This window comes from Nyctereutes procyonoides, unplaced genomic scaffold (genome assembly GCF_905146905.1).
Source record: "Nyctereutes procyonoides isolate TBG_1078 unplaced genomic scaffold, NYPRO_anot_genome, whole genome shotgun sequence".
Lineage (NCBI taxonomy): Eukaryota > Metazoa > Chordata > Mammalia > Carnivora > Canidae > Nyctereutes > Nyctereutes procyonoides.
In genome coordinates this window covers 23,120,875-23,134,925 of record NW_026575122.1, presented here as the reverse complement: position 1 = coordinate 23,134,925, position 14,051 = coordinate 23,120,875, and the positions used below count along the sequence as shown (strand labels likewise).

The window sequence follows — 14,051 nt, the reverse complement described above, 5'->3', positions numbered from 1 at the left end:
CAATTTGCCAACATCTAGTATAACACTCAGTGCTCATCCTGTCAAGTGTGCCCCTCAGTACCCATCACCCAGTCACCCCATCCCCCCCGCCCACCTCCCCTTCCACTACCCCTTGTATGTTTCCCAGAGTTAGGAGTCTCTCGTGTTTTGTCAATTTTTTGTACTAAATATATAATTATTGTATTTATATTTAGAGTGTTTTGTGGGTAGTGCTGATATAGATTCTGTGGTGGGATGCTAGAATCCTCCAAGCTACTTACAGGTGCATTCACCGTCTGGGTACTATGAAAGTGATCCTAGTTAGTCACTAGCATTCATTTGCGTTCATGGACTTACCATACTCTTTATAACTAATTTTGGGCAATAAGTTTAAAATTTTCCCTAAGCAGTAACTCTGATCCAATGAAAGATATGTTGTGGGATGTCACAGATAATAATAATGATAATATTAAAGATATTTCAACAGTACTGGTTTTGCAGATAGAAATAAAAGGTTTTTGATAACATTATAGTAATAATGTGATGTAATATAAACTTTAAAAAGTTCATTTTATTAACAAAATCTATTTTAATAGGTTTATTATTTGATTTAATTATGTATTTTTGGAATTACTAAAGTCCAGAAAAGTCTAGTTAAAACCTTTAGTTATATTTTAGGGCATCTCATGATGGAAACTGTATAATGGTAGTTATATTCATATAGATTCAGGATCCGTCATCCATAATCAAGAGCCTACTCTCTTGTAATGTTTAAAATAGTTTTTGATTTTTTACATTTTTACATTTCTTTCAATTTTGTGAATTTTTGTGCTTAAAATGGATGCTATCAAACTCCAGTTGTCTAAATTTTGAAGCAAATTAAACATGACTTTTAGTGATCTGGGAACTGGAACTCTCATAGACATACCATTTGTCAGAAGGATATAAAACTTGTCATCCTGGGAACACTTGCTTTTTGCCTTTTTTTTTTTTTTAAAAAGATCTATCTATCTATCTATCTATCTATCTATCATCATCTATCTATTTATCTTTCTATCTATTTAGAGAGAATAGGTGCTAGCAAAAGCATGGGGGAAGGGGCAAAGAGAAAGGGAGAAGGAGAGAAGCAAACTCCTCGCTGAGCATGGAGCCTGGCCTGGGGCTCAATCTCAGGACGCTGAGATTGAAATAGAAAATTGGATGATTAACCGACTGAGCCACCCAGGTGCCCTTTGGAAACACTTGCTCTTATGAAGCGACTGGATTAATTGAATTTCTTTTAAACTGAAGCCTGTGAATTTCACTGCCATTATTTTTGCAAACATTTAAGTTGATTAATACAGTAATCTTTCTGAATGTATAATATAATATTAAACTAGTCAATATGAAATATATAAAGTGCTATTTCAGACTTTATGAACTGTATCAACCAATATTTTGTAAGTAATATTCAGCATAATGTAATTGTTTTGAAGTGTTAAATTTTTGAATTGTTGAGGTCTTCTTTATTCATTTATCTGAAATTTAAACATCTATTTCTGAAAATGTTTTGACATCTCAATTTGAAGTTATCTCCTCATGATAACTAGACTTCATTACACATCAGCTATGATTACTGAAATTTGCATTATCCATATACATTACTTTGTTCTGAAATTAATTTCTATCCCTAAAACAGCCACTGGTTTTATGTTTGCAGAATACATTACCAAAGCTACTTTTTTGACATCCTTTTTTGTGGTTAAGAATTAAATTTAGCTTTCTGATTTTCTCCTACTTATGATCTTTGAAGATAAATGCAAGAGTTTATTTTGAATATTTGACCATTCAATCACTTGGTCATATCTTCCTAGAATGGTATATTTGAATCATCTTTCTTATTTTCCTAAATATTCAAGTAGTCACATATTCTGGAATCTAAAATTGATTTTTCTAAACTCATACAAAAACTATAAAAAGTTTGCATAAAGCTGGTATTACTAAAAATAACAAAAATGCCAGTTGTAACAATGGATGCGATTGTAAACTATGAAACATCAAGGGTTAAAAGTTTCCATTGCATAATGGAATTTTTAAGGTAAATTTTTATATCTTGATTACTGTAGAATATATTTCTATCTGGATAAAAAAAATAAAATAAATCAAATAAAATAAATTGCGAAATCTTCTTTCTTCCTGTTACTAGATGAAGCAAACCTTAATTAGATCTCAGTTTACTTGTACTTACAAAGAAGACTGCACAATAAGCAAGGATAAATGGAATGATATTAAGTCAGCATCAAAGCCTTTGTCTATCCTTCATGTGGAAAATGACCTCTCTGGTAATTGAACTTATTTGAGTAATTAAATGACTATTTAATTCTAGTGTATTAATTGTTTTCTTTTTTAAGATTTTATTTATTTATTTGAGAGGGAGAGGGAGAAAAAGCATGAGCAGCGGTAGAAAGGAGAAGCAGTCTTGATCCCAAGATCCCAGGATCAGGACCTGAGCCAAAGGCAGATGCTTACCCAACTAAGACACCCAGGCGTCCCACATTGGTTTTAACTTAATTAAAACTTGATTTTGTTTTGCAAAGTATGAAATGTAAAATGTAAAGTTTTATATTTTTAAGACCTGGGTTTATTTAAAAAGTTAAATCTAAGTATGAATCTAGGAGGAATAGACAGTTTGATTTAAGTAAATGTATTTAAGAAATAACTTGTCATGCATTCAAACAAAACAAATATTTGTTGTTTGGAAGGATAATAAATGATATAGTAAATGGTAAAATGAAAAGTAATGGGATAGTAATGTAGCTGTATTTGCTCATCATGTAATTTATAGTGTTATGTGATTACAAATCAAATTTTTTAATATTCTTTAGTGATTTTTAAAGTTTATTGTAAAATTTTCACATGGAATAATACTAAATATTATAAAATTTCTTTCCTCTTTTCATCTTGCATAACAGAAGGTGTAAATTCATCTGTTGGAAGGCCAACAATTGGAACAAGTTCTGGAAATGTTCATCTGGACAGAAGTAAAAGTGAAAAAGTAGCAAGAAAACCAAGTAGTCAGACAGGAAGTAAAAGCTCAAAAAGGAAACAGGTGGACTTAGATGATAAAAATAATCTCTGTGATAATGAAAATGAACCAGCGCAACATAAAAATGTTAAGATACCCAAGACATCAAACAATTTCCAGAATAAATTGTGTGGCAAAATAGTCGGAGTAGCAAAAAGTAACAAGTGTACAGCCAAGAATAAATTGATTACTGGCCAGACAAAGTTAACTCAGTTTTTTAGACTATGAATTTGTTTTTTATGTGCTTTAGATTTCTGTGTATATTAAATCATTCACCAAGGGCATCTACTTAATTTTTAAGAGATCAAGATGTAAGTTGTGATCCTTTGTTATATTAGTCTGAAGTGTATATAAGATTAGTATGTTAAGCATTTAAAAAACACTAGTAAGTCATAATTATGCAGAATATTCACAAAGTTTAATGCACAGATAAAGCATATCATTTAGGCTACAGATACATCTTAGTAACTGCTTTCTTTTAAAGCAGACTTTTAACATAATACAAGTTATAGTAATGTTGAAGGCTTTTTCTCCAACGGACAGTTAAATGATTTTGTTTTCTTCAGAAATGATGATGTGGTCCAACAGGTTTCAGACTTGCCAACAAGGTCGATAGACTCTTCCCAGCATGCACCTGAGCACTGGAGGGAAAAAAAAGTTTAAGTTGTTTAAAGCACTATTATTATCACACAGAATTTATTAGAAATGAGAGAATGGGTCTAATACAGCTAATTCTGAATAAATCAAAATTACAATAACTCTTAAATGCTTTTTAGCCCCACATCTTTGGCAGGGGTCACTTAATGTCAAGTGTAATTGAACCATGGTCTTATTTGATTTTGTTAAAATTGGATCCAAATCCAGTTAAACTCAGAATTCTATTTTACGGTATTAGATATAAGAATTGAATTTTAAAAAGACTACTCACTGTCAAAATCTCTCCTTCCTATAGGAAATTTAGCTGAATTTTCTTCATCCCCAATTTCTCTCTTTTCTTGTGTCGATTCAGTATTCTGAACTCCATTCTCAGCTGGAAAAGCTATGGGTCCTTTTAGTGCAAGATAAGGTTTTATAGCCAGATTCAGTGGCAGACCATGATTTAAGAAATTATGTTTGGAGCCTGTGTTCTGTAAAGAAAAGATTGATTTGTGTTTTAGCTGCCTTACTGGTAATAGAACTATAATATATTTATAATATTCTCATTGATCAGTTCAGAGATATTTTGCACTGTTTTGACTCTTTAAAAATACGTTAGATACAAGTTTTTGGGAAAAAAACTTTTGGATAAGAGGTATTGTCCAGAGTGGAAGAACAACCTGGTATGTATGAAATTTTATTGTTGTCCTAAAGCATAATGTGACTGTTTATATTATATATACTTCTGTTTATAAAAATATCAACTTACTTTCAAAGATATCATAAAAATCATTCAGATTTCCATCAGAGAAAGGATAAGTCACATGCTACTCACCTTTGAATTTTTGTTTTCCTCATCATTCATGAAACTGCTGTCATCATTTTTGTATTGTTCCAGAGAAGGAGCAACAACTGATTTTTGTGGAGTATCTTCCTTCTGAAGGGCTTTCCCCAGCCTGAATGTATTAAATACCATGTCGTCTTCTAAATTTCTTATGGACTTGGATGCTGAAAGTAAAATGCCTTGAGAAAACAGAGAAAAAGTTAGTATTAATAGGTAGGAAGAAAGACTCATTTTTGCCATTCTTAGTTTGATGTTTGCATCGAGTCAAGTAAGGGTATGTAAAATGAAGAAAAATTTCTCAACCTACTCTGTCATTCCTACCTTATATATATTCCAGCTTGAATAGAAAACACTTCAAAGACCTAGACTTTCATCATTTTAGAAATGAGTCATCAGATAGAGGCGAACCCCTTGTATAGCTGCTAATACCTACATTGTTTTGGTTTTAGTAGCATATTGTCTATTTTGAGTGTGAATTTTCTCAGAATCCGATTAAGATCCTTGATAGAATGCTTTCTGTTGAGTAGATTACAGTCTCTTGAAAATGGATTGTTATTAAGGAAGACCATAGGACACCAGGCTCTCCATATTCTTATTGTTTTCTTCTGTATATTTTCCATTAAATATGATATTAAAACTAAAGTTATTTTATTTGAAGTTGATAAAGATAAAAGTGTTATTTACTTTTAATCCTGACTAAATTGAAATAATCTTTAAAAAGGATTTTCTTTCATAAATGCTCAGTTTAGTCTTTGGTGATTAAAGTATATATGCCTGTCAGTGTGGACAAAAAGTCATTCCTAATATATCAAAAGTTGACCTGTGAGGTGTGTTTTATCTCTGCATTTACAAAAGAATATTATATTTATTAATGAATTTAACAATTAATGAATAGGAAGTCCATGAAGAGAATATTTTTATGTTCCATAAATATCAATTTTGGATAAATATGTTGTAGTGATTCTTAAACATTTAACTATAATTTTTCATTTTGACCCCACCAAGTAAGATAATATATTCTTTTATTTATCTTCTGGTACATATGTGCAAAATTTTTTCTACAGTATATTCCTAGGTATGGAATTTCTGAGTCCTGGAATACACATATTCAACTCTACTGATGCCAAAATATTTACAGAATAGTAGTAGCCAATTTAAGCTCCCACAGCAAGGTTTGACAGTTCCCATTGTTCCAAGTCCTAACCACTACTTGGGTATCTTATTGTCCTTTTAATTTGCATTTCTTTGATGACCTAAAGAAGTTGAGTGTCTTTCCAGATGTTTATCATTCCTCTTATATAAAATGCCCTTTAAAAAAAATCTGTGTCCATTTTTCTTTTGGGTGGTTTGTCTTTCTCATATTGATTATGGGAGTTCTTTATATATCCTGGATATTATTGTTAGTTAAGTGTGTTTTAAATATTTTTTTTCTCACTTTGTGACTTGTCTTCTCAACCCCTTTGTGGTGTCTTTTGGTGAATCAAACTGCTAAATTTTATTGCTTAAATTTCTTTTTTTTTTCTCTTTATGGTTAGTACTTTCAACATGTTAGAATTTTTTTTCCAATTACGAGATCATTAACATATATCTATACATTCTAAAGTTTAAATGTTTTGATGTTTACATTTAAATTCTTAATTCATCTGAAATGTTGTATATGACGTAGAATAAAAATACAATTTTACTTTTTCTTGAGGTCCTTACACATTTCTTCATCTTGTCTCCACTAATCTGCACTGACATCTCTGTAGTATATCAACTTTCTGTGTACATGTGGGTTTCTTTCTGCACTCTTATTTCACTGCCAAATCTAGTCTTAATTGTTATAATTTTAAAATAATTTTTGATAACTCTTAGGTCAGGTTTCCCAGCCTCCTATTCATCTACCAGTTTTTTTTTTCTATAGCAGTTCCTGAGTACTTTTGTCCATTTTTTTTTCATATAAGTCTTAACATCAGCTTTTTCAGCTTTTCAGCTTTTCAAACTTTTCAAGGTCCATGAGAAACTTTGGTGGGATTTTGAAGGGAATAGTATTGATTCCATAGATTAATTTTAGGGGGTAATTGAGACTTTTAAGATAATTCATTTTCTTCCCTGTGAACATGGTACTTTTCCATACTTATTTAGATTGCTTTAATCTTTTAATAACATTTACTATTTTCTTCATAAAGTTCTTAGTTTTTGTTGAAAGAATTATAATCAGAGAAGGACAAACATATGGTCTCATTCATTTGGGGAATATAAAAAATAGTGAAAGGGAATAAAGGGGAAAGGAGAAAAAATGAGTGGGAAATATCAGGGAGGGAGACAGAACATGAGAGACTCCTAACTCTGGGAAACGAACTAGGGGTGGTGGAAGGGGAGGTGGGCGGGGGGTGGGGGTTACTGGGTGATGGGCACTGAGGGAGGGCACTTGATGGGATGAGCACTGGGTGTTATTCTATATGTTGGCAAATTGAACACCAATAAAAAATAAATTTATAAAAAAAGAAAGAGTTATAATTCTTTATAATTAAAATTAAACTATCTTAGTTATTGTAAATGATAGTTTTAAAAAATTTACCTTTTCTACTATTATTGCTGGTTATACATGTGCAATTGGCTTTTTTGTAGTGCTCTTCTAAATAAAATACTTTCTAAGTTCTTTTTTAATTCCAGATAGTTTATAAATGTGTTAATTCTATTGGATTTTCCATGAAGACAATTGATATAAATACTAAAATCATGGCATTTTATTTCCTCCTTCTAAGTCCTTCTATATTTGTGTGTGTGTGTGTGTGTGTCTGTGTCTGTGTGAGTGTACATACTGAGACTGACAGAACCTCCAGTAAATGTTGGAAATGGAGATAACAGACATCTTTGCAGTATTACTGATTTTATAGAGTGGTTTGCAATAGAGCATGATGTTTGCTCTTTTTTTTTTTATAGATGTTCCTCATAACTTGCAGGATGTTCTCTTCTGTTTCTGCTCTATTAATGGTTTTTATCATGAATTGTTATTGAATGTTATTGGGTAGTTTTTTCTGCATCTATTGAAGTGATCATATCATTTTTCTCCTCAGTCTTTCAAATTTTTCTCATGTTAGTTACATCAACCATGTGTTCATGAAATAAACCTTTAAAAATATAATTGGGATCAACGTGGTAATATTTGATTTAGTACATTTTATATTTATTAACATGACAGATTGATATGTACTTTGCCTTCCTTATTTTTCCTTTGTCTAGTTTGGCATTAAGGTTGTCTAGCTTCATAAAGTGAACTGAGGAGTAAGTTTATTACTTTTCTTTTTTCTTCTGTAAAACTATTTGAGTGTGGTTTTTTCTTGGTGGGATTTTTTTTATGATTAATTCACTTTCTTCAGTGACTGTAGAAACATTCAGCTTCTTTATTTTTTTTAGTTTGTTTTGGGAATTTAAATTATTATAGAATTTGCCACTTAAGTTTTCAAATTTGCTAGTATAAAGTTATTAATAATATTTTCTTCTACATTTTTTAAACCTTGCTCCATGTGTAGCTGTATTTCTTAATTATGTTTATTTGTAGTCTTGTGGTCTCTGCCTATCTCTCTTTCACCCCTCTTTTTTGATCAGACTTGTCAGAGGTTTATCAGTTTGGCTAGCCTTTTCAAAAACAAACTTGGTTCTGTTGCTCTTCTCTGAATTTTTCTATTTCATTATTTTCTACTTTTTATTATTTTAGGGGGTGTTATTTTTTAAAATTTATAACTTCTTAAATTAGAAGAATAAATCATTACTATTTATACTTAAAAATAAGCATAAGGCTGTATAATTCCCTTTATGTATCATTTTTGCTATTTCCTACAATTTGATAAATAGAATAATCAATGTTTAATTCCCAGTTTTTATTGTTTTCATTATTATTTCTTCTTTGACTCCTCAATAACTTAGATATTTTCAACATTTCAAATATAAGAGAATTGAAATTGTGGGGGAGAGAGTACCAAGTTCTAACAAAATTGTTGTCAGAAGTCTTGGTCTATAAATTATAGAGTATTTGAAATCTCTCTTAGATTGAACAGTATGTAATTATGATTTTCAGCTATTTTTGACATATATGTACCAATTTTGTATGGTTCACCATATAGAAACTTGCCTTATGGCCTGTATATCTTTATTTTACATAAAAGGTCTCTTTATTCTTGAAAAGAATATGTATGCCTTATTTTTTAGAGCAAGGTACTATGTGTGTCCATAAGATGAAACATGATAATATGTTGTTTAAATCTTGTATGCTCTATTCATTTTTTGTCCACATGGACTATCAATTATTGAACGAGATATTCACAAATCTTTCACTACAGTGAACTTATCTAATTCTTGTAGTTTGCAATGTTTGCCTCATTTTGGGCTGATGTTATTAGAACACTCAAATCAGAAATTGTTTTATATTCCTCATAAACCAAATCATGTATCATGACCCTCTCCAGCTTTAATAATGTGACTATTACTGTTATTTTTTCCTATATCTTTATGTTTTAGATGTATCTAATGTAAATACTATGTAGTTGAATTTGGAACTTTTAGTCTGACAATCTTTGCCTTTTCTTGGAGACTTTAGTCTATTTACAATTACTGTTTACTAAATTACTGAGATTCAGTACTACTATCTCATATTGTAATTTTTATTTGTTCTGATCTGTTTTTCCCACCCAACCTCCCTTCCTTGCCTTCTGGCTAAATTTAATCTATTTTTTTATGTTGTTCTTTTAGAGGGTACTCTAGACATTTTATTTATTTTTATTGATTTGGTTTTTATTTTTACTTTTAAAGATTTTATTTATTTATTTATTTATTTGAGAGAGAGAGAGAGAGAGAAAGAGCTAGAGAGAGCACAAGCAGGAGGAAGGGACAAGGGAAGAAGAGAGGGAGAAGCAGACTCTCTGCTGAACATTGATGAGCATGGAGCTCAACACAGGGCTGGAATTCAGGACCATGAGATCATGACCTGAGCTGGTCAGAAGCTTAACTAACTGAGCCACCCAGGTGCCCTACCCCAGACATTTTAACATCATCTTCAGTTATTTATGTTTAAGTTAATATTTTTTGCCCTTCTTCCAAATAATGTAAACACCTTAGAATCTTTAACTCCAGATATTCCTAATTTGTATGCTATTATTTTCTAAGATTCAATTTCTATTTTATTTTTTAATGAAGTGAATTAGACTATTCTTTGTTTTATACTGTTAACAATTTGTTTAGATTTACCTACAAAGTTACTATTTTTTCTCACCATTCCTTTTTACATCTGAGATCTTCCTTTGACAATCATCTTTCTGAAATACAAGTTTCTGTAATATACTGAATTAGATGCTAAGTTAGTGAGTGTTAGTTTTGAACTAAGTTTTGTTTTAATTAAATGTATTTTGTTTTTCTGTCTTGAAAAATAGAGTCAGTGACCATATAGTTATTTAGTTGACAATTATTTTCTCTTAGTACATTATTATTTTATTTTCTTCTGATTTTCATTGTTACTGGTGAGATATCAGTTGTCGGTTTGAATCATGATGTCTTTATAGGTAATCTCTATATTCAGTCTGGCTACTTTTAAATCTTCTCTTTGGCTTTGATGTTCTGCAGTTTCATATGATGTATCTGGGTTTGATTTCCTTTAATTAATCCTGGCTTAGATTCCTGAATCTGAGGTTTGAGTGTTTCTTATGAATTCTGGAAAATTATTAGTTATTATTCATTTGAATATTGCCTCTCTCTGTTCTATTTGTCCTTCTGAAATTCCCCATAGATATACATTAGGCCTGCCTGCTTACTTTGTCCTCCAGATCTTTCCTACTTTTTCTTTCTCTCTCTGCATTTTAAATAATTATTCAGAGTTATACTCCAGCTTACCAGTGCACTTCACTTGTATCTAATCTGCTGTTTAACCTGTTTATTGAGCTTTTAATTTCTTATATTTTTTATTTTTAAAAATTCAGTTGCTTTTTAGATCTGCCTAGTCAGTTGAGGTTTTCCATTTTTAAGCATATTTAAAATCTCTTCTTTTATTGCTTTAAATCTTTTAAACATTTTATTTTTAAACATTTATATTTATATCTAATTATTCTCATATCTGCTGTTTCTCCTGCTTGATTTTATAGTTTCTTATTTCTGCTGATCCCTAGCTCGTGGTATCTTCTTCATGTGTTCATTGAATTTTCATTTTTTGCATATATTCATTGAACTGTGTCTAGAGGAGTTCTTGAGATTCCTGTGTTTGCTTCTGCCTGCCCGTGGAGCGTAGCAATCCAGGGTCACTTTAAAATTTCTGCTTGAGGATTTTCGGGCCACAGAGTCAGTACAAATACCAAACTAAGTTAGTATGTCTTTGTCTTTAGGAATTCTCAGGACAGTATATATTTTTTCTTCCCACCTCCCCTCTCCCCCTTCTTCTCAGAGTCATTGCCAACATACTTTCCTCTACTAGCTGGATTTTTTGTAGTTTACTTCCTTATGGGGGTTCCCAGCTTTGTGTGGGATTTTCTGATCTGAGCTCTCATTTTACTTGGGTCCTAAGGTTTGTCTTCTGTCCCAACATATGTGGGTCATTAAAACCAGGTGCTAGGCCACCAGGAATTCACAGAATCTCTCAGGGTCAATGCTGTCTCTAACCCTTTTTAACTCCTGTGGAATATTGCATTTTTTCTTTTCTAGCTTCCTATGGTGTCCCTTATTTTACCAGTAGTGTAGCCATACTTTATAAAAGATGTTTTTGTTGAGCATTTTAAGATGTTTTTTTACTGAGAGACGGTCTCTACACGAATATCTGCCATATTGCTGGAATTGGATGTATTAATTCATACTTTAGTGTAAAATTCTCTCTGCAAAAAAAATCTCTCTGCAAGGGAATCTATTTGCACAAAATGTACATTTAGCATATTAAAGTATTTCCTTTTTAACTCTTGTGTTATAAGGGTATATTTCAAGTTCTTGGATAGTACTGTTTAATATTCTGATTTCTCTAAGTATATTTTATTAGAGATGGAAATAGTCAGCTGCTAAGTCTTTTAGGGACTATTTAAATCTTATTAGGCATATGTTTTCTGAGAGTGTATTTATAATAAAAGACTCTGAAATCTTCTGACCTTGCTCTTAGGGCTTCTTTATCTTATGTATGTATGTATGTATGTATGTATGTATGTAAGACAGAGAGAGAAAGAGAGAGGCAGAGACACAGGCAGAGGGAGAAGCAGGCTCCATGCAGGGAGCCTGATGTGGGACTTGATCCCGGGTCTCCAGGATCACGCCCTGGGCTGAAGGCAGTGCTAAACCGCTGAGCCACCTGGGCTGCCCTCTTTATCTTTTTTATATTGTTAGTTGTGCCTTGGTTTGTTTCCCAGGGTTTGAACCTGCTTTGAAGTGCTATTTAATCTATAGAGGTCCTGGTTAATGGTAACCTTTACTTTAGCTGCTGTTTTGGAAGTGTAATAAATATTTATAATTATGTGTTTTGTTTTAAATTTCCACTAGATGGGGAGCCTGGGTGGCTCAGTGGTTGAGCATCTGCCTTCGGCTCAGGGCATGATCCCAGGGTCCTGGGATCCAGTCCCACATCAGGGTCCCCGCAGGGAGCCTGCTTCTCCCTCTGCCTATGTCTCTAACTTCTCTCTCTGTCTCTCATGAATAAATAAATAAATCTTTAAAAAAATTTTCCGCTAGTTAAATTGGTTTGGCTGATTTTCATCCAAAATTAGGACCAAATTCAAACCATTTTAACAGTTTAGAAAAGTTAGTTAATATTTTCCTTTATTTTGCTTAAATTGTCCTAGCCTCTGAACAGTGTGAGGTTTTCCCATTACCATTTAATTAGCGAGATAGTTTCCAATTTTCTTAAATGATAACTTAAGAAAAAAAACAAACAAACATTGGTTACTTTGATGTGCAATGGAGCATAGTAGATTTCTTTTCCATTGATGCTGAAAATTAAGTGTCCCCAAGTGGTAGAAAGGAACTTTGAAGAAGAAAAGCTATTGCTAGGTGGGCTTGAGTGGTTCAGAAAACCTTGGAAAGGCAAAAGGTTTATATCAGATGTGATCTTCATATTCTGAAGAATTACTAACACCAAATATTTGAAAACTGCTTTACTGAAATTTTCATTCCTCCAATTAACAGATCTTTGCCCTGTGATACTAGTAACTGCAATACAAATCAAAGGGATTGGTAATTGTTTTACTGAGAACCCTGAATTTTTTTTTTGTAGGTTTTATTTATTTATTCATGAGAGACACACAGAGAGAGGCAGAGATACAGGCAGAGGGAGAAGCAGGCTCTCTGCAGGGAGCCCAATGTGGGGACCCCAAGATCATGCCCTGAGCCACAGGCAGACGCTCAACCACTGAGCCACCCAGGTGTCCCAAGAACCCTGAATTTCTTAGTGGCCAGTATTATGAGTCTAAAAGCCAAGATTTCTCACTTATATTACCAAAAGATATAAGAAATCTTAAATTCCTTCTTAAATTTATACAGGAAATGACTCATATACCTCTAACTAGATTCTTTTTTTTTGTTTTGTTTTGTTTTTGTTTTTTTTTCTTTTTTTTCTAACTAGATTCTACCATTAATATTTTACTATGTGTCTTTTATTATCTGTCTTTCCATCCTTCCTGTAATCATTGTATTCTTCTAATGCATTTCAGAATATGTTTATCAATATACTTTCCATTAAATACTTCAATATGCATATCATTAGCTAGAATGTAATATTTGCTTACAAATTTTTCTTTTAGGGGGAAATTTACAAAAAATGTAAAATTCATAAATGTGCATTTAGTGAGTTTGGACAAATCTATACACCTAGGTAACCCAAACTGCTTTCAAGATAAGATTGCCTTCACCCAGCATCACCCAACTTTTTTTCTTCTCTTTGCCTCTTCATAAGTAAATGCCTCCCCTCCTCACCCTAGTCCTCTGCTCTGAGGCAATGTTGGTGTTGATTTTTTGCACTGTGAATTGGTTTTGCCTGTTCTGGAGTCTTACAGTACTCAGTCTTTTGCATAAGGCTTCTTCCACTCAGCATATTTGACCTTCATCTGTGATGTGTGTGAATCAGTAGTCCCTTCCATTTTATTACCATTGTTTGAATAAATCACATTTGGTTTATCCATTCTCCTTTTGATGAACTTTTGAGTTGTATCTGTTTTTTGTTTGTTGTTTGCTGTTATAAATAAGGTTTCTATGAACATTTTTATATAAGTCTTTTTGTGGACCTGTTTTTATTTCTCTTAGGTTAATACCTAAGAATGGAATTGCTGGGTCATAGGGTAGATACAGATTTGATTTTTCTTTTTTAAGATTTTATTTATTTGACAGAGAACAAGAGAGCACAAGCAGGGAAAGCGCCCAAGGGAGAGAGAAACAGGCTCCACGCTGAGCAGGGAGCCTGACCTGGGGCTTGATTCCAGGACCCGGGGATCGTGACCTGAGTGGAAGGCAGAAGCTTAACTGACTGAGTCACCCAGGTGCCCCAGAAATTATCAGATTATTATTTTTTAAATTATTCTACCATTTTATACT

General features: G+C 32.3%; 2 protein-coding genes across 3 annotated transcripts in view; one reads left to right on the top strand and one right to left on the bottom strand.

Moving 5' to 3' along the window:
• PARPBP (PARP1 binding protein) overlaps nucleotides 1-3,271 on the top strand; it is a 64,464-nt gene extending 61,193 nt beyond the window's left edge. For both annotated transcript variants that reach the window (XM_055336463.1, XM_055336462.1), the window contains 2 exons: nucleotides 2,165-2,300; nucleotides 2,931-3,271. In XM_055336463.1, coding sequence (XP_055192438.1) covers nucleotides 2,165-2,300; nucleotides 2,931-3,271 — 477 coding nt within the window. The remainder of the gene's footprint in view (nucleotides 1-2,164; nucleotides 2,301-2,930) is intronic.
• A 692-nt stretch (nucleotides 3,272-3,963) lies between these two features.
• PMCH (pro-melanin concentrating hormone) lies at nucleotides 3,964-6,141 on the bottom strand. Its single transcript, XM_055336467.1, has 2 exons — nucleotides 4,515-6,141; nucleotides 3,964-4,170 (listed from the first exon to the last, which is right to left on the bottom strand). Exons 1-2 carry the CDS (start codon nucleotides 4,761-4,763, stop codon nucleotides 3,964-3,966), a joined length of 456 nt encoding a protein of 151 aa, XP_055192442.1. The 5' UTR covers nucleotides 4,764-6,141.
• Between the last annotated feature and the right edge of the window lie 7,910 nt (nucleotides 6,142-14,051).